Source organism: Equus caballus, chromosome 26 (assembly GCF_041296265.1).
Source record: "Equus caballus isolate H_3958 breed thoroughbred chromosome 26, TB-T2T, whole genome shotgun sequence".
NCBI lineage: Eukaryota > Metazoa > Chordata > Mammalia > Perissodactyla > Equidae > Equus > Equus caballus.
In genome coordinates this window covers 12202417-12229594 of record NC_091709.1, presented here as the reverse complement: position 1 = coordinate 12229594, position 27178 = coordinate 12202417, and the positions used below count along the sequence as shown (strand labels likewise).

The 27178-nt window shown below is 37.3% G+C and overlaps 1 protein-coding gene across 4 annotated transcripts in view; it reads left to right on the top strand.

Annotated features, from left to right (window-relative positions):
* Positions 1-2012: 2012 nt before the first annotated feature.
* Positions 2013-27178, top strand: part of CADM2 (cell adhesion molecule 2) — a 1006464-nt gene continuing 981298 nt past the window's right edge. The window contains exon 1 of one of the 4 annotated variants that reach the window (XM_070252474.1): positions 2013-3085. In XM_070252474.1, the coding sequence (XP_070108575.1) occupies positions 3025-3085 (61 nt within the window). In that variant the 5' untranslated portion in view covers positions 2013-3024. The remainder of the gene's footprint in view (positions 3086-27178) is intronic. The other 3 variants (XM_070252473.1, XM_070252472.1, XM_023629973.2) reach the window with 3 other exon arrangements.

Sequence of the window (27178 nt, the reverse complement as noted above, 5' to 3'; positions counted from 1 at the left end):
GATCAATTTGTTCTGTAGTTTACAGGAAGAGATACTTTTGTGTCGTGATGACAAGGAGACTCCTAGGGTTCCCCAAAATAGTAATTTAACAAAAATCCTCTGAGTCTTTTAGTCTCCTACATTTTTTGGAACATCCACTGAAATTCTCTCTGGGGTTGCATGTGCCGTAAAGCAGTGTTAAAGATTAGTCCTTCTCAAACTTGGTGTACATATACATCACCCTGGAATCTTGTTATAATGAGGAATCTGATTCTGTAGGTATAGGGTAGGACCTGAGATTCTGCAGATCTAACAAGTTCCCAGGTGATGGTGGTGATGTTGGTTTGAGGACCACACACTCTATAGCAAACCTATAGCCTATTTCAGTGCAGAAATCCTAATTGCTCTGGTAGTTATCAACAAGAACAAAAACATGATTTGCTTCTGAGTATTGATCACAAATGCTCAGATACTCGTGTCCAATTGGGGCATTTTCTTGAATATAACAATCTTAGAGGAATTAATTATTATTATCTTTTTTAGCTCAGTGAGACTTGAGAAGTCATCAAATGCAGCTCCCTCGTATTATAGTTGAGGAAATTGAGGGTCAGGGAAGTTGAACATATGCTCAAGGTCATTCAGCTAGCAGTATGATGTGCACTAGAACCCAGGAACCCTGAGTACATTTTCAATAAAGAAACTCTAACGTCTTTGGCATTTCCATTTATTATAGTCTCCCTGACACAAAACCTAAGCATGAGTCAATAATGATTAGAATTTCACCTTTTGATGCTCACAATAGTTTAAATGATAGCAGTATCCTTGGACTTACTGACTTTCCTAACAGCTAAAACTCACAGTAGGCAACTATCTCCTACAATAACAAGAGTATTCACACATCCTCTTTCTTCTAGAGTCCACTTGCAGTTTTATTATGGACACTTTGCTTCTTAATTTAGAGAACCTGGGGAGAAAGGTGGATAGAGAAATGAATGGGTCAGTAGTTAAAAGGCAAGGGTTGAATTTGTGAAAGGTTGTGGCAAAGTACGCAACAAATGGGAAAGAGCGAAGGGCATCAATATTGATTTTGCCTCTCATCTTTCCCTCTGTCTTCTTGCTTGCAGGTTTCTATTGTGTAGTCTCTCAAACAAAGCAGGCTTTATTTATGGTAAGACTCATTTAACACTGCTGAACTAGTCCATCATCTACTCATTTGGTTCAATTAAAAAGTGGTCATAGGGAAAAGCCTGGGAATTAAGCTCATTTGGAAACACAACTTCTGATTAATTTATGTCTTGCTCATTTATATCTCCTCTTCTAAAGAACACTTTTCAGGGTGCTGATTTATAGAGGTGGTTCTTTCCAGATTCCAGAATTCCTTTCTATGACCATCTTTGGTTGAGCCCCTGAAGAAAGTACAGATATGCTTTTCCTCCCTTTCTTAAGGCTATTGTTAAAACATTTATAGAGGATTTCCTAAGATTTCCCGCTTTCCTCAGTTAGAAAAGTCCCACTAAACAGCTAGTGCCACCGTTTATAAAGCGCTTACAAATTGCATGGCTCTGTAGTAACATGTTTGCATTCTCACTTAATCTTTTGCAAGTCTAAGAGTTAAGTGCTATTATTATCCTTGTTTTGCAGTTGAGGAGGCTTCAGACTTAGACATTCAAGTAAAATCATTAAACATTATGAAGCTAGAAGTGACAGCTCTGGGATTTGAACTGGTGTCTGCCTAATCCCCGAACAGACCGATACTGTCACCCACTAGGCTCTATTGAGATTTAACCTAAATTAAGTCAAAATTCTGAAGAACAACAAAAAATTAATTTCCTAACCCCTAACTTTTTCCTTCTCTGCCACACAAGCTTTTGTAGGCAGGTAGGTGTTCCGCTCCCTATGCTTAGCCTCTCCCACACCCTCTGCAATGTTTCCCTTTTGCTGCGGGAGCGTCAGAGAATGCTACTGCAGCTGGTGAGGGGGCAGGTGCAGCCATCTGCTCCAGGAGTCCAAAAGCGCACAAGAACTTCGCACCCAGGACCTGGCCCAGGCACCAAGAGTTCCAGAACCTGCTGGGGACACAGCTAATCCCGCCCCCTCGCGGTGACGATTGGCTAAACTCTTCCCGAGTGCAAAGCACTGATTAACGAAGGCAGCCGACGCCTCTGCAAGTTAGGGCGAGACATCGCCAAGGAGGTGAGACCCGCCGGAGGTGTGTGAATGGGGGCTTCAGTTGTTCCTGCCCGAAGGGTCCTTGAGAAGCCTGTTTGTTTTTCCCGGCGCCTTTCTCCACCCATCCCTTTCTCTCATTGGCCGGGCCTGGTGGGCGGCTGTGTTTCCATTGGCCGGGGGGCGGTGTCTGTCCCTGGCCAGGGTGGGGGCGGGGCCTCCGCCGCGCTGAGCTTGCCCTTGTGTCTGGTGCTCGGTAGAGCTGCCGCCGCTGCCGCCGCCGCCGTCGCCGCCGCCGCTGCAGCCCGAGCATCCGGGAGCCGCCGCCGCCGCCGCCGCCGCCACCGCCACCGCCACCGCCACCAGCGCCGCTTCCACCGCTGCCGCCTCTCCTCCCAGGACCCCGAGACACCCGAGCGCGAGCGGCGGCTGCTGCTTGCTTGCTCCCGCTTTCCCCTGCCCCTCCCTTCGGTGACCTACCCACTCCTTGCAGCCCTCGCCGGCACCTTTTCCGACACCCCGGCATCCCTGCACCACCTGCTCGGGCAGCCCCGGCGGGCTCTAGGACTTGCTGTGCGCGCCGCGAGGAAGGCAAGCCCCGAACCCGTGCCTGGCAGACGGACTGTCGCGCCTGCACCACCAGCAGGAGGAGGAGGAGAAGAAACTATTTCGCCCACCGAAACCCCATTCTGCGGGTGCTTCGCCGCTGCCGCTACTGCTGCCGCCGATTCGCGTCCGCGGGTTCAAACACCGCAGCGGCGGGGACCGTGGTCCGGCGGGCGCCGCGAGGAGCACCCCAGCAGAGTCCTGCCCTCTGGTACCCCGCTCACCAGCATCTCCTTGGCCCCTCGTTCCTTCCCCAACCCTTAGAGAGGGACCATGATTTGGAAACGCAGCGCCGTTCTCCGCTTCTACAGTGTCTGCGGGCTCCTGCTACAAGGTAATCCCCGCCCTGCCGCGGGGAGCATCAACTTCACGCCCATTCCCCATCATCCCCACTCCACCCCACATTTCCTCTCTCCCCTTCCAGTGCCCCAGTGCCCAGCGATTTCCACCCCCTCCCCCTACTCCCCGGTGCGGCAGGGGGCAGTGGCAGTTTGCTCTAGCCCCTCGAATCTCTAGCGTTGGCTCAGCCCTGCTTTCCCAGCAGTCAGCCCCTTACGCGGCACCTTTTGCCTTTTCATTCACCTGGGCTTCCTACATCCCTCTGTCCGTACCCGCCAGCACAACCCTCCTCCCACGCCTTTTAGCTGGCAACTTGTGCCTTCTCTGAACATTCCACCCTTCCACCAACCCTCACCAGCCGCCTCCCACATCACGCTCCCGACCGACCCTCTCCATCTCTTGTCATCTCTTTAACCTCCCCCTTTCTGGGTCGCCTTTCTCTTTCCCCTTCTTCCCACCATCATCATATCTGTGTGTCTTTAAAAAGTGTGTGAGAGCCTGGGAGCGAGCTACCGAGACGGCGAGAACAGCAGCAGCGGCGGCACCGTGTGCATTGCAATAACATCCCCGGGGGGGAAATGTGTTGTGAGACGTGTCATTCACCTAGGAAGAGAGAGGGCCTGTGTCTGGGATTAAAAAAAAAGAAGAAGAAAGGAAAAAGAAAGAATTTATAAATAAACCAAGAAATAAAAAAAGAGGGCAAGAGGCAGGGAAAAATTAAAAGACTCAAAGCCACTTTACCAACAAACCGACTTTTTATTATTCAGTCTGTGTGGTTTTCTTTTCTTTTTCTCCGTTTCTCTCTCTCTCTCTTTTTATTTTTTTAGCAAAGATATATATGCACCTTAGCAGTTAACTCTTCTGCTGTGGGATTTTCGCTTAGATTCCCTGCCTCTACATCAGCTGTCTGCCGCTTCTTTCCCTAATTAATATTATCCTTTCACGGGAAATGTAAGAACCACTGTGACCGCAGTGGAGGCAAACCGCACAAAACACTGTTATTATGCAAATCACTGGGTTTGGATGCAGAGTGGCTAGGGAACTGGGGTGCACTTTTCGCCAGACCCTCTCTTTTGGAGGAGGGAGGAGGGGACCGTGTGGAATGGGAGGACGATTCTGATTATGAAATAGATGGAAACGTACGGAGTCGGAGTGCATGAGGAGAGCACACTTTGGGTGGTGGTGGAGACAGGCGGCCTGCTAGGGCAGGGTGGGCAGGGGCTGTAAGGCGGAAGATTGTTGCTTTGAAGAGAGTAGTATAGAGATGTGGCTTGAGTGTGAGATACCGGCAGGATGTATGTAAAATGATGGTCGATAGGATTTCTTTAAGCTAGATGACTCTTGATTTCTTGATAAATCTTTGCCCACCCTAACTCCTCTGTCATCATTTGTGTATTTGTGGGAAAGATAAGTTGATCAAATTTATTTGTCCCTGGGTAAAAGGAATCTGAAAGTAAGACACACGTAAACTCACAGGCGTGCAAAACCCAAATCGGCCTTTTGAGGATTTAAATGAGGTCAGTGAACCATCTTTCAGCAAGTTCTTGGAATGCATCCTCTCTCCTATCCTCCTCCGGGATATAGACTGGGACCGTATTTTATTTATGCCTATTTATGAATGTGAAAGAAAAGATAGTGGACAGAATTTTCATGAAATAACTGACTGACTTTGCAGAGATATTTCTTAGAATGTTTTGTGGTAATTTTGTGTATTTTATGTTGGATGTAAATTTCAGATGTGTCATGTGCCAGAATCTCCGAGAAGGCAGACAGCCCATTCTGCCTGCTTACGCCGCCTGGTCCCATTTCCCACCGCTCACACCCCCACCCTCGCCCAAGTAACCCCTGGCTGACACATTACTTAGGTTTCTAATCCGTGCTGAAATATCCTCCCAGAGACCCCACTTCACCTCTCAGTAACTTGCATTTCTCAGCTCTGCTGTGTGTGTGTGTGTGTCTGTGTGTGTGCGCGCGCGCGCCACGCAGGGTAAAAGGAGTGTGATGTAGGGGAATCAGTTAATTTGGTGATTGCCATGAAAATTCGACACCACTGGATGTGTTTTCCCTACCAGTCTGTGTGTGCTGGCCCCGGCACATCACTGCGCACACCTCTGGGCTGGTGCGAGATTATTTATGATAGAGCATGAGGGCAATGGACTGCACTTGGGGGTCGCCTCCTCTCTGCCTTCAACATTTCCCTGTGAATTGTCTATTCAGTGCACTGCAAAATAACTGTCTGCCGGTGCCTCTCTCTCTCAGCCTGGAGAAGGATTTACTCTTTCTCTACCCGGAGAGATTCCATCAGCTGCATTCTCTTTTATTAAGGGCATGGGTCTCTTTTATTAAGTATGTAAACCAATGGTTAAGACAGTGCTGCTTTTCACAGCAGACTGGGGGTGGTGGTAGAAGGGGTGTGGGTATGCCAGAGAAAATGCACCACTGCAACCAGCAGCAGCACCAGCAGCAGGTCCAAATAAATAAATAAATAAGCATCCTATACGGCAGCTGGGGAAAGAGCAGCAGCCCAGTGATATCTGTGTACTTATGAGCCTCTTAGATCAGGCCATATTCATACACCAAAAGATAGAAGAGGATTTAAAGAAAAATCTAGAAGGGGGAGGGGGCGCAAAGCACCACTGAATTGTCTTCTCCTGTTTATGGCTGCCTCACATTTATCAAACACTGCTCACAGACACATCAGACTTTGTTGATATTGTCAGTTCCTGCTCAAACAAATTGCTCATGCCTTCCTTGTCTTAGTCTTGGCTGAGAACATTGCTTCAGGGTTCAGGTTTATGTTTCTCCCACCGCCCTACTGTTTTATTAGGACTTGGTTAGGTGTAAATGAAATGGATTTCCTGGACACAGATTAAATACTTAGCAGGTCTTTCCTTTCTATGTTCAGGGAAGGAAGGGGTGGGGGGACTAGTGAGCAACTGATTTTGGCTAGGGGGAGTCTGCTCTGCCTGCTAGTAGTTATGACTAGGCAGATACTGTAGGCAGTCTATGGCTTCTTATTTTTAGCTTTATCAGCACTCCAGTAACATTCTGTCACTTAAGTAATACTAATCAATTTATTTATTCTCTGAATTACCATACTCTCTCTTGCAATATGCATTACTTTAGACAAGAGACTCATTTGGACATATCTTCTCTGTGTTTTCCATTGTCACCAGTTTTTTACTTTTTCTGGGAAGCAAAATCAACCTTTTGGCTTGTTAGTATGTAGACTGATAAGCCAGTGGTGAGAATCAAGTCAATGATAAAATGAGTTAAAAAAAAAAAAAGGCTTAAACAGTTCTATTCTACAACATCTACCAGTTCATCCTCTACGTATCTTTAGGAAATGAGTAGTTAGAAAATAAGCACATTTCTGACCAAAGTGTAACTTGGAATGTAGACTACTTAGATAACGAAATTTGATTCACTGTTAAGCTATGGGTATCCTGTCTTATTTTCCTCCATCATAGACAGAGGAAAAATCTGGGGTAACGACAGGGGACACTTTTGAGAAATGAATGTCTTTAGAATGAGGAGTGCAAAGGCTTACCACCTGTCACTAAGACTTCTCTTGGCCACAGAGTAGATCCAGTTCAACTGCTAACCCTTGCTGAACCTGGATCCCTTTCCATGCCTGAGGGGGCACTGTAAAGATGGGCACTGTTTTGTTTAGCACAGGAAACAATCCTAGAGAGGGCAAAAAAGAAAGAAGGTCAAGATATAGCCAGAAAATAGACATGCATAGAGAGACCCTGATTTTCTTGAGAACTTTATTTCCTTTTCAGAGTTATTCTTACACAAAAACATATCCAACACAAATACTGGGGCTTTAGTATTTTTTCCCATGGGACAGTCTGGTAAATGATGATGTTATATTTAGAAAGAAAGATCTTCAAATTAAAAGATAAATTGGACATACATATTACTTGCCTCAGTGTGTGTCATAAACCTCCCCTTATATTTTTAGAAAGCAAATTATAATACAAAATACACTTATGTACATTTGATAAAATGCTGGTAACTTCATACTTCCTAAGAGCATGTCTCTCCCACTCTTTTGCCTCTGCACGTCATAACCTTAGTCTCATCAAGCTCATTTCTAACGCTGAATGCAGATCCTGGAATATAACTCACCTCCTTTTTTGATTAACAGCTGGAACTTTGAAAAGTAGAGTCTGTACATAAGAGCCAGTGACTATGACTTAAACAGTCAAACACCAGACACTTAAGTAATTGAGGAAATCTCCCTGCAAATATGAGGAGTTTCTGGACTAATTTTGTATTGATACATGGAAGCTGGCTTCATTGTCTTTTTCTCATTTCTACAACTTTTTGAATTCTGGGAACATAATAATGACAGAGGTAAGCATCAACTGAGATGGCCTCTTCCTGCCTTCTCCACTAGAAGATCAGATACTTGAAAACTATTTGCTCTGCATTTAAATAGAGAGATGTCATTTTTCTTAAAGAAAAACTTACTTAAATTACTTAAAGAGCAAATGGAAATGCAACAATGTTAGAAGACATCCTAAGCATACATTTTAAAGTGGCCTGAAGTCAACATCAAATGATAGCAGTTTTCTTTATAAAATAAAGAGTCTATGGGGTATCATGATTGAGACAAGATTTATTTATTATGAAGGATTTGGGGTACATTAATAATATAACATAGACTTATTATATAGATGTTTTACTGGATCATACTGCCGTGCATTCTATGAGATTTATTGAGAAAGAGTCCTTTTTTAACAGACTTCCTTAAACCTCTTTGGCAAAATCGCCCACTGTGCAGCAGCTGGCCAGGTAGATTGAGGAGGCATCAAGAAGGGAAATTGCAAATCAAGGAAGCAGAAGTCACAAGCTGAAATTAGAGTTCCTTTGTGGAATTGGCAGAAATTGGCTTGTTTACCCTCTTAAAACAGCTCTAGTGCCCAGTAATTATTAAATTTAAGCTTCCTGAGGGCAAGCGCCGAGTGTTGCTTATCTGAGCAATCTTCTTATTCTCAATTTAGTAGATGCATAATAGATAGTGTTGAAATGAATATTAGGTATGTCCTAATTAGTTTTGATGGAGATAAGTGGTCCTTTCTCTTCATAATATATCAGCACTTACTTTGTTAACTAATGTACATAAGAGTTAATTTTAACATTTTGTAGGCTATGGGGTTTAGGAAAAGTTTTCCTATAGAAAAGTACATAGCAATAGCTCTTCATATGCATCTTTAAGTGAATGCAATCTGATCAATTGTTCTTAACATAATGTTTTTCTACCCATTTTTTTCCATGATTAAAAATCCCAAATATTTTGCATTTGTTTAGATCATAAACTCATTCCATGAAAAAAGGAAGGACATGATTTAAATATACTGATTTAACCTAAAATATTTAAAAGGACAAGTTCATTGCCAACATTTTATTTGAAAATGTCAAGCATTTTTGGAGTGCAGTTCCATAGTGTCAAAAAAAGGCATCTTCTGCAAATTCCTTGTGTAAAGAGGTGGGTGAGGATTAACCTAGAGCTGTGGCAGCTGAAGCCCCCTGCTGTGTGATGATGCAAATGGCATCTCAGGCCTAATGTGCTCTGCAGCGGCAGGCGACACACAGGAAAGCAGTCATGTGGCATGAGTGAAATAGGAAGTCTTTTCATAGCTTATGGTGGACATGAACCATCCTTCAGCTTTTTACCACCAGAAATAATCCAGAGAATATTTCTAATCGCATAAGCTCATGATGAAGCAAAAGAGAGAATACATATTTTATCTAGAGATTAATGTAATAAATAAATTCTAATAAAATTATCAATGTTTTCATCAAATGGATGGTAGATATTTTCTAGCAAACTATCAGGAATGTGTGTCATTTAAGGAAAATAAATTGCAAAGTTAAAATAGGATTTCTATGCAGTTGTTTACATGTCTTGGACCTGATAATTGTCGGGCTGGGAAATATGTCATCCTTCTCTTCCTTTAGTAAGTAAGGAGTTAGTCTCTTGGTTTTTTTTTTTTTTTTTTTTTCCTATTAGAGCATTTCCTGTATTATGAATATACAGTAGTTTTAAAAGAAATAGGAATTAACTGTTCAGTGCATGTTCACATAGTTTATTTAGTGCCATAAAGTGGAATTTGTGTTAATGTCAAATCAGTAGAGAGTATTTTCTCTCTGGACAACATTATTTATCACAAAGTCAAAAGCATCAAATAGGTTCCTCAATAAAAGTAAGAGTTGTGAACCAGTTATTACGGGCAGCCTGTAAGGGAAGCCCAGCTGATAACAGGAGCTAATGTAGCTTGGTTTATTTTGATTCCGTTTGCTACAGAATAAAATAATTGAACATATTATGAATATTGATTTTTTATTCAAGAAATGAGCCCAGTTGGTCCTGTTAATGTCTTCAGTGCATTTCTTTAAGCAGATATGAAATTGTTTTCATCTTAGAAGTATGTAATGTATTTAAAAGTTAGGAAAGCAAATATTCTGCTTAATTAGTATCAGTTAAATATTAATGCTGAAATCAGAGATGTATTTATTGAGAAAAGAAATATTCCTCAATCATTTATCTCTATATATGCACATATATACAAGTTTAAAGTGTACAGTTATTTTTAGAACTGGAGGACAACTTTAAAATTTTGTAAGTAATCAGAGTTTGGGGCTCTCAGGGATGAAGCGTGAGAGAAAGGTAAGAGTTTAGTTTGTTAGCAATCATTTGCTTTTACCCTTTTTAACGAAGGTTAAAAAATGTATTTTTTAAATAAATTTTCTTAGGCTATAACAATGATTAACTTCTCCACTTAAAAACATACAACACGGTTTACAGTTTCTGAATAGGCAATAGAGCTGAGCATTTATTCTGGCTCTTCTTTTGTGCTTATGAAACTGAGTGATGAGAGCCCACTGCTACCTGAATAGACGCAGGGCTGAGGTTGTAAGGAGATCTGCCATGGAGAGAGCTGCCCATTAATTATTCACATTCTATTTTAGAGGTCTTTCAAGTAAATATTAAGACAGTCATTATTCAACATTGGGGATAACTCTTTGAGTCAGCAAATAGTGTTCACTTGAATATTTAAATTATCTTTCAGCAATTTGCATGCTGAAGGGGAAGCGCCTGTTTAGTAATAGTTAAACAATTATTCTGGGGGCTAGATGCTGATGTCATTGGGGAGTATTCAGAAGATAAAAACAACCATTCATTTGCTTGGAGGAACATAAAACCTTAAAGCTAAGTGTGATCAAATAGTGCAAATAATTTCACACAAAACGAAAGTCTTTTTATAGGTCAGTTGATTCCCTAATAATTTATATATTTGATGATGGTTTATTTACAGTAACAGTGCATTGTTTGTCTAAAGTCATCTTTGGGAACAGAGTGACAAAGCACCTTTCCTGACAAGGATGTGCTGCTGACTGCTAAGTGTATAGCCCTTATATTGATTCCGTGTAATTTATAAAGCCAATTAATTTGTTCTTGTAAAGAAATATTTTTAGCTTCTTTGCTAAAATTCTTTGCATTTAAAAATGCAAGTGCGTCCTATAACACTTACTTAAACATCAAGGACTAAAATTTATAGTGTGTAAAATATGTTTTTACTTTCTTAATAAATTCCTATTTTACATTGACTTGTCCTCTATCCCCCCTGGGGGAAAATGTCCATGACACTGCTACCTTGTGTGCCTTCTCATACCTTATATGTTCTCTGCTTGTCATCCTTAAGTAGTAGACTTAGGTTGAAATGAGAGATGATTAGAATATTTGTATTTAAAAACAAACAAGAAAATGTACAATAAGCTTGTTATCCAATTGTCATTCCTTTACTGCTGTTTCATGTGCTGAAGTCTGAATAGTAACTCAGCTTCCTTTACACTCTCCAAGAATATAATATCCTCCCCATTCCTGATCATGCCACCAACCCGAAAGACTCATTAAAAGAAATTAACAGGGAATGAAGAATAGTTAAAGAAGGGAGTTTTGCTAAAGCCCTTATGTGGAACACTTACAGATTGAGTGTTTTTCCTTTCAACCTCCAAGGCGGGTACCCCGATGTTTTAGCAAGGATAAAACACGTACATGTGCTTTTGCTTGTTGTTCTTATTGTTCTTATTGCAGTTTTTGAGGGTACAATCCCTTTAGACTCATAATAAAAATGCCAAAAAAGAGGAGGGAAGGAATGTGAGTCAGCCAGCCAAACACACACTTAAACGCCTGGCAAAGCCAACTAAATTAGCATATGCTAGGCTGCAAGTTTCCCTCTGTTGTTACATAATCCCTTTCTAATAGGAAATCAGTTCTCATACTTAACCCTTTCAGGAGGTTTGGAATTCTCCAAGTGTTGTATTTTTATTTTGCTTCATTTATTTTCTCACGAATTCTGTAAATCATCTATTGAGGGGCTTTTATGTCAAATTCTTTTTTTCACTCTTCAGTCTGTATACAAATGTTCCATTCTGTGCCCAACTTCAGGATTCAAGAATCAACTTTTCTATAGCTTTCACTGAGAGGATCTCATTAGCATTTTAGGCTCTCTTTACTCATGTGCAGCTTTCTTTAGAAATGTATTAGTTCTATGAGGTTCCCCTAAGGATTCATAATACTCCAGTTTGTTACATGTACTGTGATATTCAGTGTGCGTTAATTGTGCACGTGTCCTCATTTCAAAGCCTTTTCAGGGATCATGTGGGATAGAACAGGGGTCTGGCTGTACGTTCACTGTCATGTGTTAATGTGTAGGTGGTATTCAGAGAAGGATGTCTCTGAAAGCAATTATATATCTATGACTCCAGTATAGCAAGCAGTTACTCACATTCTGCCCTTACTAGTTACCCTGCCAAGGCAGAATGAAATTCACCATTGTGACACATAATACAGTATCTGTTATTTCTAAATAGTTGTTTGCTCTGGGAATGAAATAAAATAAAATAATGTGTATCCCTTATCCTGAATAGAGATTGTTCCTTTCACTCTCCCAAACAAAAAGAAGAATCAGAAATTGTTCCTAAATCAATACTCTATTCCTTAACTAGCCCATTAACACATTTTGCTGTGGTGGGATCTTGAGGTTACGCTGGTTATCATTTGAGGCTATAGATTTTTAGATAGTATTAATTGCCTCCAGACTTCATGGGCTGCCAAAAGACACTGCATTGCCAAATTTGAGTCATTATATTTTCACTTTTTGATTTGTATGCAATTTGGACAACTGTGAAAGTATATAGGAACATTGAACTCAACTGCAAGAGAGAGAAATACATTTTTTTAAAATAGGAACTTCATTTGTGGAGGGATAGTTACAAGAACTGGCTCATTTAGTACATGTCACTATTTATAAGGAGGATATTTTCCTTCATTGAATGAGTTTGATAGTGTACTTACATTAATTGTGCCTTTTGACTTACTTGTATTCCTCTGTGTGTTATATCATCAGACAATTTGAGTTTAATTTGTAAATACAACTGCTTTTTTTTCTTTTTATTTATGACTATTGCAATAAAAAAAGCATTTTGTAAGTTGATATATTGACAATTTTAACCAATTATTGTTTCCTTATTTTACACAATTGCATTATTTTTGAAGCCATATTATTATTAATGGTAGGTTAAAAATATCAGTGTCCAGGAAGCCATAGGAGTTTTTAATTATGAGAATTTTTTACCAGAATCTGATGTGTACCTTGTAGTAGGCAAAAGAATGCCATCTGCCCTTTATTGATCATTTTAAGCATTTATGTCTTCTTAGTTCATGAGAGACCTAAGCATTTTATTTTGTCTGTGCTATGATCTATATCACCCCTTTGTATATTTTTATTATAGCATTTTGGATGTTGAGTATTTATCTGTCTGTCTCCTCTGGTGGACTATAAGCCCCTAGAGTACAGAGACTTAGTCTTCATTTTATTTCAAGTGCCCAATCGAATGTCTGGTCTGTGTCTTTTATTAATGTTTTCATTCCACTTTTTGATTAGTTCTCTACCAATCCACTTAATCTTGGCACATCTCTTTAATTGTAGCCAAATAACATTTAAGTATTTATGTTATAACTGACAAGGTGCCAATATAGTATTCTGAATAGAATAAATATTTGCAATGAATTTTCATTTGTATGTAATGTACAGGGAGAAGGAAAAAATGAGTACTAACAGACACAAACAACTTTAAATAATGACATACTTCACAAAAATGTGGAATCATCGCTTTCACTTAAGGCAGTCAGTTCAAATTTGCACTGAAAACATACATCTCATAGCTTTGAATCTTCCTGATTTCCCTGGGCATCATAACCCCTTGTGTTTTTTCTACCTTCAAACAATTTCTATCTGTAGCCCCAAAATATTCCTGATGATGACTTTGGATAAACTTGAAGCCAGATCATCTTATTGTTCTATTTAGAGTGGCTGGTATTTCTGGATAAATGTATAAACAAAGAGGAATTACAAACTGACCTTGATCTGCCAGATTATCGGTGCAGACTGACCTGCTTTTCTCATTGCTAAGCTATAGAGTGGAGATTCTCTGAGCAGTCCCTGAAGTACACATTCAGGGTGTATTCTTCTCAGTTTAAGTGGGAGAGATTCCATCTGTTTTATTTAAAAGGGCTTTTAAAGAAAATGCTAAATGTTGGTGGTTGTTGTTTTTTTTTTAATGCTTAGTCATACTTCTGCAATTGAGGACACGTTTGCTATGTTTGCATTTGATTTATTTTCCTTTTTGCATTTTGAAAGACAGTGGGAGGAAATATGGGAATATTAACTGCTTTTTGAAGAGGATTTAAACATAGTTACCGAGAGCGGAACACCAAGGGAGGAAAGACTTTCTACAATTTGTGGTGACTATTTCCACATAAAGTGTTTTAAGAATGCTTTTCTAAAAAGTCCCAGTGAAATGTAGCTTTTCATAAAAGTCACATAGTTTTTCTTCAGATTTGGAAAATAAACTTCCCTGATGTCTTTTGGATTTTTGACAGTTTTATGACTATCAGCATTTGAAAAGATATTAACTAGGCTAACTTAAGAGTCACCTGATGCCAGGTGCTGCAATCACGGTATCATCCTCACATGGAAACAGACATTCAGTAAATAAATATGCAAAGTAGATTAAACTAGCTCAAATTATTAAGGGTTATTGCCACCTATATTGAGAATATTAAGAATTATATTCTTCCATTGCTTCTGTTAGTACCTAAAATCTTGCTTTATGTTAAAACGTGAGTATCAGGATGATGTGACAGCCACAAAAGAATAACCTCCTTCTTTATCGTGGCTCCTTTTTGGCCCTTGCTGACTGATCCACTTTCCAGAGCCTAGCGAATAAAGGGAAAGTAGTTTGGGAGGCAATTTTTATTGCCTATTTTACTGTTTTGATGAAAAATTTTTTAGTAAGTTACTGAATTGTATTCATTATATTGAGGATATTCCTATAAATCTATGGCTAGAAGTGACATATTTTAAATTTCTACGTGTAACCACATAGTATTTGAAACACTGGAGGAAGAGTCACACCTTCATATTTCTCAAGTTTTAGTCATTATGATCTGCTCAGAAATTGAATTTTCAATTTGACATAAGAAGGAAGGATTTTTATCTGCCGCTTTAAATGCGAAAGCATTTCAGACCAACATTCTTATCCAGAGTCACCAAATTAAAAACATTAGTGCCCATAATATTCATCAAAAGGATATTATACTAAGGGTATTGTCTTTATAGAAAGATTTGATGTTAACTAGCATGACAAAAGAAGTTGTGTGAATATATGAATATAGTTTTTAATATATTTTTAAAAGTCCAGTAAAATTTGTAGAGGATAGCTTCATGTCCACTGGCTTTTTTTTTTTAACATGGAAATGCTGTGGATGAAGTAAGACTAATGGTTTTGTAAAACTTCAATTCTCCATCTCCTTTCACTTCCATGGAATAACTAAGATAAAAATATTGGTGGATAGATAAGATCACAGTTTTTTAGAGGTCGGAGAGAGGTCATTAAAGTCATAGTTACTTTAAATTTTTGTTTTGTTTTACCCAATTTTATTGACTATACAAATACAGACTACAAACAAGGCAGAACAGATTACCCTTGAAGGATATGATAGCATAAAATTATATTTTGTAATACAGCAGCTATGTTTGATAGGTGGATATGGACAGATGAGGAAGACTAATAATCTTGTTATCGTTTACTGATGGTTTTATAAGATAACAATAAACTTGATCAGGAATTAAGGATACTTCCTCCACAGACCTTTGTATCTTCTTAGTGTACCAAGATGGAGAATGGGAGTCATTTGGCGATAGAGGAAGAGACAATAATAAATATCCCCAATCTTTGAGTGGAACACAATAGCAGCCATGCCAAACTACAGCTACCCTGGAAGTGGCAGTGAGGCTGGCCTACTGGATGTCGGTTTTTGTAGTGAGAATTCTCTATTCATCATTGAATCATTGGACTAATTCAGACTTCAATTTTTGGAAGTGCCCTGCAGAAGCGAGACATAGTGGTAGGAATCAAGGGACCTAACTTCTCATCCAAGTCGTGCCACTACTTTAGAGACCTTGAGTGCCTTACGTCTCATGAAGTTTAGTTTCTTCACTGGTAGATTGAGAGATTGGAACTGCATCCATTCTTTGGCAATGTGTTGTAAAAAGGATCTTATGGATGATTACAAAGTGCAGAAATGGAGTTTTTCTTTTCTCTTTCCACCTAAAATTGTTTTGTTTTGTTTTGTTTTTGGTGAGGAAGCCAAAATCTGTGCAGTCTTCTTCTATTTTGTATGTGGGATGCTGCCACAGCATGGCTTGATGAGCAGTGTGTGGGTCCATGCCTGGAATTGAAACCCACCAACTCCAGGTCACCAAAGCAGAGTGCTTGAACTTAACCGCTCTGCCACTGGACTGGCCCCTAAAAGTGTTTTATAACACAGTCAGGATAACACTAATTGTGTGCTCTTAAAATACCTTTCACTAAAATTTAATTTTTGATATATACCCATGCATTAATCAGTGTTTACTGTTTTTACACATGTAGAGAGATTTTTATTCTCATACATGTCTATATAATTTTCAGAGCTTTCTTTCTCTGTCAGTGAATTTTATAAATTAATTTTGGGTCATACATTCTTTTCTCATGAAATTACATCCATAGATCAATTTTGAAAATTAGGCAATTGTTGCTCTGTTAGTCATTTTTATTATTTGGGAGTGGATAGAATTGAGTGTTTCCATTTTTAGTTCAGTTTTGTTTCTCTGTGCATTTAATGTGTGTGTGTGTAAATTTTTACAGTTATTTGAGTTTTCATTGCCTTTGGTCTTCTTAAGCTTACTTATTCATTCATTGATTTGTTTTTCAACAAGTACCTGTTTAAAGGTAGTGTTGTAAGTGCTGGTAAAGAAGTGAACAAGATGGAGACAGTTGATGCCCTTAAGGAGCTTACAGTCTATGGCTGAGACACAGAATAAACAAATCACAATATGTAATACCCTAAATCTTTATTTTCTGAAATAGAAATTCCATTTTTATAGTAATATCTTTTCAATAGCAACAGAAAGTGGATGTATCAGTGAGGATAGGAAATCACTGACTTAACAACAGTGTTATAAACCTCAGTGGGCTTTTAACACTTTTCATTTAAGGTTGGATTAAAGAGCTCTCATTTCCTCCAGTCGTTTATCCTGAAAACATTCTCAGTATGATGCCAGCTTCTTCCTTTTTTTTATTAATACAACTTGAAAGAAGCTGACAATTGAACAAGAAATATTCAAGCATGCTCTATTCTAACTGATTTGTTCAAGAGGATGATTCATTTAATTTCATAAAGGCTCAGTGGGCCAGAACAGTGGATGACCAGGTCAGCAGAGGGAATGTAGGGGAGAAGAGGTCTGTGAGAAGGATCTATGTAACAAGCAACAATATTTAGTTTTTTAGAGCTGAAGTTCTGCTTGAGCAATTCTCGTGTTACCAGCGACAGTCATTTAAAGAGCTGCTGATGCCTCAGGGAAAACATTTTTAAAGTGTCCTATCTAGAAACAATGCTCCTTGTACTGTGTCGTATATATTAAAACTCTGTCTCTTGCTTATATTACAATACATCGTGCCTGATTAAAACCTGTACTGCTATAATATGGCTTCTTGAGAACGCTGATTAAATGTTCTTCCTGAAATCTTTCCTCCTGCTCAGACTGCTCTGAATATGATTGAAATATTAATCACTTGGTAAACAAAGCTGGAGAATAGATGAGAATAGCATTTAAAATCTTTAAAAATACAATGAATTTTATATACAATTATTTAAAATGTTAGAGAGAAAATACAAAATCGTATGAATGGGCCACAGATATTCTTGACAACTTCATGTTACTTCTTTTAGTATTTAACTTTGAATGATGACCTCAGTATGCAAATGATGTCATATTTCTAACAGATTGTCTGGTATTTTGGAATACTATTCTTTAGTGATCAGTGGTTTTCCTGCAGTCCCTGTAGTAGATAGAGTAAAATTTTTTTAATAAGTATTTTGGAAATCATAATAGTGGTGGTCTAGCATGTATAATTACTCTATTTAGAGACTTATTCATCTAGAATACTTACAGTAGTACAATGCACAGCTAGAAAAACCTCAGCTTAATCATTATCTTTAATTTCGCTTTCTTTTTGTTTTAAAGGAAACTTTGAAATTAAAGCAATTCAGGTAAATGCTCTGTGGCAGGAGATAACTCGCAAGAGTGTAGTTTTATACTAAATGATTTATTTTGAAAATATATTCAGTTTTCCAAAGTAATTCAGAGATGAATACGTATTTGGAAACTTTTATAGAGGGAACTAGGTGGTGCTGTTCTGTCATCTTTGTGTCTTAGTGACTTCTTAGGTCCGGTTCTCAATTCATTAAACATTTTCTTGCAGTAGGTGCATTACGTAAGATGTGGTTTTGGACACATGGTGGCATTACCTTTTATTAACCAACTAAGTTTGTTTATCGATCTTAGGTCTTTATTTTCGGCACTATTTTCACATAGCAGAAAAAAACTTTCCCTAAGCTGTAAGATACATCACAGTTTACAACTTCCCTCATTTCTTTAACGTTTAATATAATATATTAAGTGCTGAAATCTTCAGATATTTATGTTAGTATGTGTTTTTAAAATCTTTGTACTTGGCTATTTTATTTACCAAAACTCTTACTATTAATTGAGTCAGAATTTAAAGTGGTGAAATTTTGTACAGTTTGAGCTGACTTAAAATAAAAATACTACAAAATATATAAGCTCAAGGAAAACATTTTTACTATTTGAAGTACTAAAAATGGAATTAAACCTTTAAACAAAAGAAATAAGAAAGCTTCCCTTGAAAAGAAATTGTTTGCTTAGTTTACTTCCCTGTAGGAAAAGTGACCTCAATTAGGCTGTCAGTTAATCTTTTCATCTTTCAGGATGTCATTAGGTTAATTGTGATTATGATCTTGGTGGTACCTGATAGTCCAAAATGAAGTAACATGCTTTATTTCAAATGAGAGAACAAAAAACAAAGCTAACCCCCCCCCCCCCCCCGCCACCGTCCATGTAGATTAAGTACACTGGTGTCTCTGAGGTGTATTTTCTTGGTAAGGATTACAGTTTCATTCAGATACCTTTAGATTGAGAGAATGCTTTAGGTAAGAGAAAACTTAAAAGGACTGTAAATTTTTTCCGTCAGAAATCATCTTGTGTTGCATACAAACAATTGTAAGTTATGTTTCATAATGATTTTGCAATGCTTTTGGAGAAGAATGTATCAATACTTTATTATCTAATGAAAATCTAGATAGAAAACAAGGATGAAGTACTTCAAGAGCTGTCTACTCATGTCCCTCCTTGTAGAACTGGAGTTCTGTCATTTTGAATGAGGAAAAAAGTAATTTGTATCCTTCTTTATTTCTGATAAATAAATCCTCCTTGGTGCTATTTACACCATAACACACTGAAGTTTTACTTTAATCGAAAAGTGAACATTATGTAGAAAACTCTTTGCATTTTCTCTTACCTGGCAATCTTTTATCAGTGGAAGATAGAATCAATACAGGATTTCAGAATGGTTCCTTGATATGTCATCTTACAAGGCAGAGAGATCACCTCTGAGATGAACATCTTCCAGACTAATAAATTTAAGGGAAAGTGCTGCTAGACTTCTGTGCTCACGTCTGGCCTTCCGGCCTCCCAAAATAAAGTGGGAATCACAAGTATCCGGATGAATGCCAGTGGTTAAACACTTGCCGAGGAATAGTTCAGAATGGGGGAACTGTGTAGAGAATTGGGATTATTCATTCACAAGGAATGCCTTCACTTCCTATCAAATGAAAATTTTCCAAAGAAGGATTGGCTAACTCGAATTTATACTGCAATAACCTTAAAATGGGAAGAAACCTAATAATAAATAAAAGTAAAAAATTTAAGATTATATAAAAAGTTGAGATTTATGTTTTGGGTTTTAATTATTTCTATTACAAAAATACTTGCTACCTTTTACATACTATCACTGTAAGAGTAAATCTTAGACTAGACAAAGAATTATGAAAGTTCTGCACAGATTTGCTGTGTCTACATGCTCAAAAACATGCAGTGTGTTTATGATAATGAATGATCCACTTTTTGGAAGTTGACATTTTGGCAGTGATACTAATAAGAAAATATTCAACTTTAATATGTTAGATACTAGAATTACATTATGGAAAGTTAAATGACACTGTCATCAGGATCAATAATGATTGGATAGCCTATTTCTAAAATACATCACACTTCAAATAAAGCATGATATTTGGTAAAAAAATCTAAATCCTAAATGACTATACTTGAACCTTATTTTCCTTCCAGAATATAGAAAGTCTACATGTTGTTTTATTTCATTTCTTAAATGTCAAAAATACCAAAATTTATTTTGTAACTCTGGTGACTGCTTATTATTTTAGAAGTAAAATTAGAGGGCAAGAGACTAAAACACATCTCTGACATTATGGTGTCTCCTTGGACTCAAGCTCCAGAATGAACACCAAAAACGTTCTGTCATTTTTCATAACTTCCTGTGGTCATTATTTATTTCTTGGAGATCTAGTGTTAGAGTAAAAGAGGCTTCCTTCAAAATTATTTTGATGAAGATTCATCTCAGGCGATGTAGCATAAACCACTGACTATTAGTGATCAGTGACAGCCGACAGATTACTTGGCATATCATTTTTTTTTCAGAGAGCCTCATCTTCTCTCTCCAAATGCTCCTTTGGAAGCTTGTGTAGAGGTCCCTTTTCATCTTGCCATGTTTTATCAATGATGAAAGATTTATATCTCATGGATCTAAAGGTGTTTTTCACTTTAAAAGGTAGACTAAAAAAAACAACAACAATAAGTAAGGGATTTCTGGATTTCTTTTCAGATCAGAGTCAGAGAGCAGAATAGGTGAAAACATCAGAAAAGGGACTGATGATAATTAAGAGAATAAAAGCAACACTATAATGGAGAGGATGCATGTATATCTTTTATACCCTTAAGTATATTTTTCTTTATTAAACTGACAGAAAATCGAATTTCCAAATGAGGCTTGATATAAAATTATAGTTAACATCAGCCAATCAAGTTTTTATGGATCCAGTGGATACAGACATCGTTCATGGTGAAAGAGATTAGAAAAGAACTAAATAAGAATTTTGGATGACCTTTGGTCAGCATGTCCAGAGCCTCATTGTGGTGTGACAGCACAGGTAATGAAGAATTCTAACACTGTGACACGCAGGCATAATTGATATTAACCGCATTTGGAGAAAATATCTTACCGCAAATTTAATATACTCTTTTGTACAACTTATAAGAAAATGAGAACTTTAAATATATCTCCCCTAGTTGCCTTTGATTGTGTCAAGATCTAATTTGTCTTACACTTAGTGCTTTTGTCTTCCTGTGTTGGCATTAATCTGAGTGGGAGGATGGAATACAATAATTAGGAAGTACTGGTGTTTTGCAGGCCAGTCCCAGGAGAAGCTCTTCTTATAGTGGCTTTGCAGTTTACAAATTGTCAACTTTTCAAAAAGTATCTTATTATTGGCTACATACATTCAGAGGTGAAACTGGGAAAAAACACCACAACGGAACAGTTCTTAAAAGCAGAGCAATGGTTTAATCATTGATTTGTTTTCATGAAATATTAACTTCAAAACAGAACAAAACAGAACTTACAAAAGCAGTCTCTACATTTAATTCCTAATGTGTCAATCAGCAGAGGTTTCAAAGGGAACAATGGTTGTTTGAAACTAAAGTCTCTAAGACTGGGGAGCACTTGGCATTTTAGGAAGCCAACTTCCTTATCCAAAATTCTAAAAATAAAAATTTTTGAAAGAGAATAAAGGCACTTGCAAATAAGTTTGTCTTCTAGTTTCATTTAAACAAACAAAAATATGTGGTGTAAACTAGAGAGATATGACAAGCATTTAGAAATGAATAAGGTGTATTTGCTTATCTAACCATTAAGAAATTAATCTAAATGTGCTAATAATTTAAAGTATTCCCCCTGACATTATCTAAGACGTTAGCGACATTATCGGAAATTGTCTTGTCTTTTTAACGTTGTGATATTTTCTGCCTTTTCCTTATTGACACTAAATTCTATGAGTGCAGAGATGTTATTTACTGTTTTCATTTTCTACTTCTAGAATATAGCCTGGTACACAGTTGTTCAATAAATTTTTGTTCGTGAATGAATATGAATCTTGGTTTATTTTTTAAATTAAAGACTTCACTTTTTGAGCAACTTTCTCTAGTGAACAGAGACCAAATTAACAAGTATTTAAAATATACCTACTTAAGATTAGTTATGATTTAGTTGGGTTCACGTCCTTTTAGTAGACACGTCATGTTCCATATTTGATTATAGATCATTTTTTATTTGAAAACATTTGTACCTAATTGTGTTTATTAGACTTAAAATAAAACACAATACTCCTGTTTCTCATTTAAAACAGTAAAGGAAAATAGAGCAGTGGAATTTCCTTGCTGAAATGACATAAGAAAACTTTCAAAGTATTCATATATCTCCTATGTTAGATAATTCTCATGGCTAGTGTAAGTTCAGGGTGTGTGTGTGTGTGTGTGTGTATTCTTTATATCAGAAATTTGTCTGAAGTCATGTAATTGTAACTGCATTGTGTGGAAAAAAATAAAACCAAAGATCATAATAGACCACAGGGGAAATTCTACATGAGAAGACTGTTATAGCAAAATTGGATGGAAGTTTAAAATAAGCTCTGCTGTAGTTTAGATTAAACATGATCTCATTTAAATCTTATTTCAGAGGCAGCATACTGTAAATGGAAAGTATAATGGTTAGGGCATCCAGAATTAAGGTTCTGATGTTGACTATGCCACTGGCTTTCTCCATCATGTGGGGAAACAGCTCTGTCTCCGGCTCAGTTACTCAGAGGGTGTTAGACTTGGATCAGCTCCAAGGTCTCTTTCAACTTGAAGACTGTCTCCAATTCAGCAGTTAAAGTAAATGAATATACTTTGCAAAGGTTAGGATATGATTATGTCTTCATCATTAAAAGTTTTGATTAGACGAAAGTGTTATAAAATGATGATATGAATGACTAGTTCTTTCTGTAAAATTCTACTGATACACAATGTGTTTTAAAAAATGGATATGTATTATATGCATATATAGTCAAGTATTTATTGATATATTGACATGTTATTGGTATACAAGTATATAACAAATAAATCTGATTGTTATATGATTCCATTTGTTTTCAAAATGCATGTGTGCATGAATAGATAATTCATTGCATTTCTAGCTTTTCACCCTATTCTCTGTAAAGGGAGACATGGATGACTAAAAGAGGGATCATTGAAGAAATAGTCATCACCTAAAACGCTGGCAAGAAAAATCTTAAACTATTAGAAATTACCAGCCTGAAAGGGAGAAAAAAAGCTCAGTGATTCTGGGAATAGACTTTAATAAGTGAAAATAATTTTACACTAAGTGCCATAAACAACTGTTTTTTATATTCATTAAAGCTCAAAATAAACATTATGTTCTTAAACTACTCCAAAAGTAGTTTAGACTTTAAGACAATTTCCAGGCAGGACTACTAGAGTCTAGAATAGGAAGTGGTGAAATGCTTTCTTGGTGTCTACAAGGGTGGATGCCTTTCTTTAGTCTTTAGGTGCTGATTTAATAGTGTGCCCTCTTAAAGATAAAGTTAGAGAAATAAAGGGCCTCAAATCATGAGATAGCACTTCATGAAACCAGTTTGCACAAGTTGTAACTAATCCAAAATTTCACTTTTATCAAATAGAATTTGTTCTTAAGAAAGCCAAATGCTTGTTATTTCCTTTGTAAGTACGTCATTAGATAAAGGTTGCATTGATTAATTTAGAGAGGAATTCATAGTAACCTCTAATCATAATCGTACAAAGAGTTAAATTCTCTTCGTTATGGAGCAAGGCAAATGCAGAGTGTTTATAGGCTATCTAGGTCAGTACTCAGACTAATTCACCGACAGTCCAGATGCCTGGTGAAGCTGCCAACACAGTTGCTTTCTGAATCTGCCAGAAAGTCAGCTGCAGCTGCAGGGGACATTCTTTTTTTTTTTCCCACCCATTGCTAAGCCTGTGGATTTTACAATTGCCATGGAAAGAACAGAATTAGGAAATTTAATTCAGGGTGATGATCACCTCACTTACCCTATTAATGGGTTTCAAATTAATTTATTATGAGCAGCAAAATATAAACAGATAAGAAGAGTTTTTGCACATGTTCATGTTCTCAAATAATCCATTTGGTCACATTTTGGAAAGTAACCTGGTGAGACTGTCTTCCAGGCTCAGTTCCATCTTAGTCCTTTTTGGGATTCCTAGTAATATAATAATAATAATAAGCTGCTGTTTTGTGTTGTACTGTTATCTGCAGTTAGAGAAATGTAACCCCACGTTACAGCTGCAGAATGTGGTAGTGTGTTGTCTCCTTTAAATTATGCGGGTTTAGCCTCTGATCTTGATTTCTGTGTAACTTTGAGCATGTGCCTGTACCTCTCTGAGCCTAAGATATCTCACCTGAAAAATGAGAATCATGATATCCATCTCACGGGGTATTGTGAGGATTAATTAGTTAACATAGTAAAATGCCTAGTATCACGTCCAGAAAATTCTAGGCCCTTAAATTATGGAGACGTTGTGAAAGAAAATAAAAAATAAATAAATCCAAAGTTTACATTAGGTCCTTAGAATTTTGGATACGTGTTGCTCTAGTGGTACATTGTAAAATATTTTTAATGGAGTATTATAGGAATTAAAAGGAAAGGCAATCTGATGAGAAAGGTTGGAGAATCTTGAAAACAATCACAGAAAATTTAAAAAGGTTATAACATATTCTTTCCTTGCAAAATTTAAGGTTGTTTGGCAGGAGTACTATAGAAAGGAGGAATATAGAAGGAAGAAAAAGACAGAATGTATGCAGTATATTGCTGTTCATAAATCTATAAATAAATACCGGGATAAAAGTGGCCATAAAATGTCTTAACAGCAATATACTTTAAAGCTAAATAACTTGCATTTTGGATACTCTGTAGCTATAGAGACAACTCAAAGTGCACTCTGTAACCAAGTGTAGACAGCTTCTACTTGCCTATTTATCTCTTCCTTCTTTCTTTTCTTTTCCCTCTTCCTTCTTTCCTCCTTCCTTCCTTTCCTTTCTTCCTTCCAGGTAAATGAGAATGTATGGCAAAGAGTCCTTTTCTTTGTTGAAGGTATTAAATATATTCCCACAAAGAGTCATCTTACTTTTGTAGAGATGGATTTCAGAAACTAAATGAAATCAAATATCAACAACATAGCCAAAAAATGTACTACCAAGGTGGGAGCTATTGCCAAGCTCTATGGGGTGATCACATTCTCTTGCTTTTCTGGCTTTAGTACAATTCTGTTTAAATGGATGGCATTATTTTAAACCACAAAAGAAACCCTGCTCACATTATCTTATAACTCCTGTTTTAAGCAAGGTTTGCAGAAAATCCACAACTTTTAAACTGTACCATTTAAATAATCTAATCAAGTCTTTAAGTGGCCATCCTGGAGCTTTGTAGCTGACATGCTGTGCACACATGTGGGACACCAAGATTTGATATCTCTACTCTCTCACTGACTTTTAGTTGAGTAAGAATCGTGTGGGTTTGTGTGTCCTTCTGATGTTGTACTAGAAGGATACTTTCTCAGTGAGAAAATAACTCTTTTAGGATTTCTCTTTTTCAAGGTCATGGAATATATACATTGGCTAGTTTTTTTTACTAAATGAAATATTCACTTGTGTTTCTAGATGTAGCCATAAAATGGAATCCACTTTTAGTATTTCAAAATTAATATAGACCATACATCTAAAAATAGTGTTTGAAACAGATATAACTTTTTTTTTTTATTTTGAGGAAGATTAGCTCTTAGCTAATATCCACCACTAATCCTCCTCTGTTTACTGAGGAAGATTGGCCGTGAGCTAATATCCTGCCCATTTTCTCTATTTGGGATGGCTGCCACAGCATGGCTGGATAAGCAATGTGTAGGTCCGTGCCTGGGATCCAAACTTATGAAAACCTGAGACACCAAAGTGGAGAGCAGGAAACCAACTGCTATGCCACTAGGCCAGCACCAATATTTTTTTGTGTGTGTGAGGGAGATTCACCCTGAGCTAACATCCATTGCCAATCCTGCTCTTTTATGTTTAAATTGTGTTTTATTAATTACGATACATTTTGCTTTTTGTTTTTTGTTTTGTTTGTGAGGAAGTTTGGCCCTGAGCTAACATCTATTGCCAATCTTCCTCTTTTTGCTCAAGGAAGATGGGCCCTGAGCCAATATCCATGCCAGTCTTCCTCTACTTTGTGTATGGGACAGCATGGCTTGATGAGCAGTGTGTAGATCGGTGCCTGGGACCTGATCCTGTGAACCCTGGGGCCACCGAAGTGGAGCGCATGGAACTTAAACCACTTGGCTGCCTGGCCAGCTCCCCAGATGTAACTAGTTTTTAGTGATAATTTATGCAGACAGTCTATCAACGTGAACTAAATATCTGGATATAAAGCTAAAACAGGATGATATTTCTACCAAGCATATAAATTGTATTTATAGGTTTTTATTATAATATGTACCCTCACACACACCATTTTTAATTGAGTGAATATTATAGAAAAGGCAAAGAAGTGTGTGTTCGTACTGAGGAAAGGATTAGAATTTGGGGTTATGTTACTTTGGTTATATGTGTGAGTACCATGTATAATATGGAATATCATCTTTGTCCTTTCAAAGAATTCTTCAGAACTTGAGCTGGGGTTTAAAAAATAACACTAGTCTGAAGATGTGGAACTAATTTCTTAAAATACAATACAAACGTACTTTTCTCCGGTAAAATTAAATAGGTTAATTACTCAGCACAAAAAATGTATGAAATATTAAAATATGAAATGGTAACATTTTACTGAAATATAGGTAAAAATGAGAAAACATTCTATTTTAAAAAATTTTGTCACTTTAATTAAGAAGGCTTTTTAGAGTGCCCCTTTTGAAATGGAATAGTTACACTTCCATATATTTTATTTGAATATTGAAGCCTTGATATTTTATTTTCTTAGGTACCATTTTTGTGTTATAACCGTTAGACCACTAAAATGACTACTAAGATGTCATTCATCAGTTGCCTATTTTGTACCAAATACTTTGGAGATTGCGTCTTCTAATCTGCAAGTGTCAAGGTAAAAACAATCCTTATAAAGTGGCTTTGTTTCTACTCTTGGAGAGTTCCTGTTGACATCTAATTTTTGTTCATTGAAAACACAGATTTCCTTATTTCTGTGTAGTCATTTGGAATTTGACTATTATGTCTGGAATTCCACAGATGTCAATTTCTAATAAAACACACTTTATGAGGAATTTCATGGATAACTTTTGAGAGAACGTTGATGAAATAATACTTGCACATTGCAAAGAAAGCTTTTCTGTGGAGAGTTCTTAGCAGCGTCGGAAATCACTGTCTATCTCCTTTTCTTTCTGCCGAAAGCCAAGCAGGGAATTAGGAAATGAAGAGGAGTACCCTGCACACAATGGCCTTC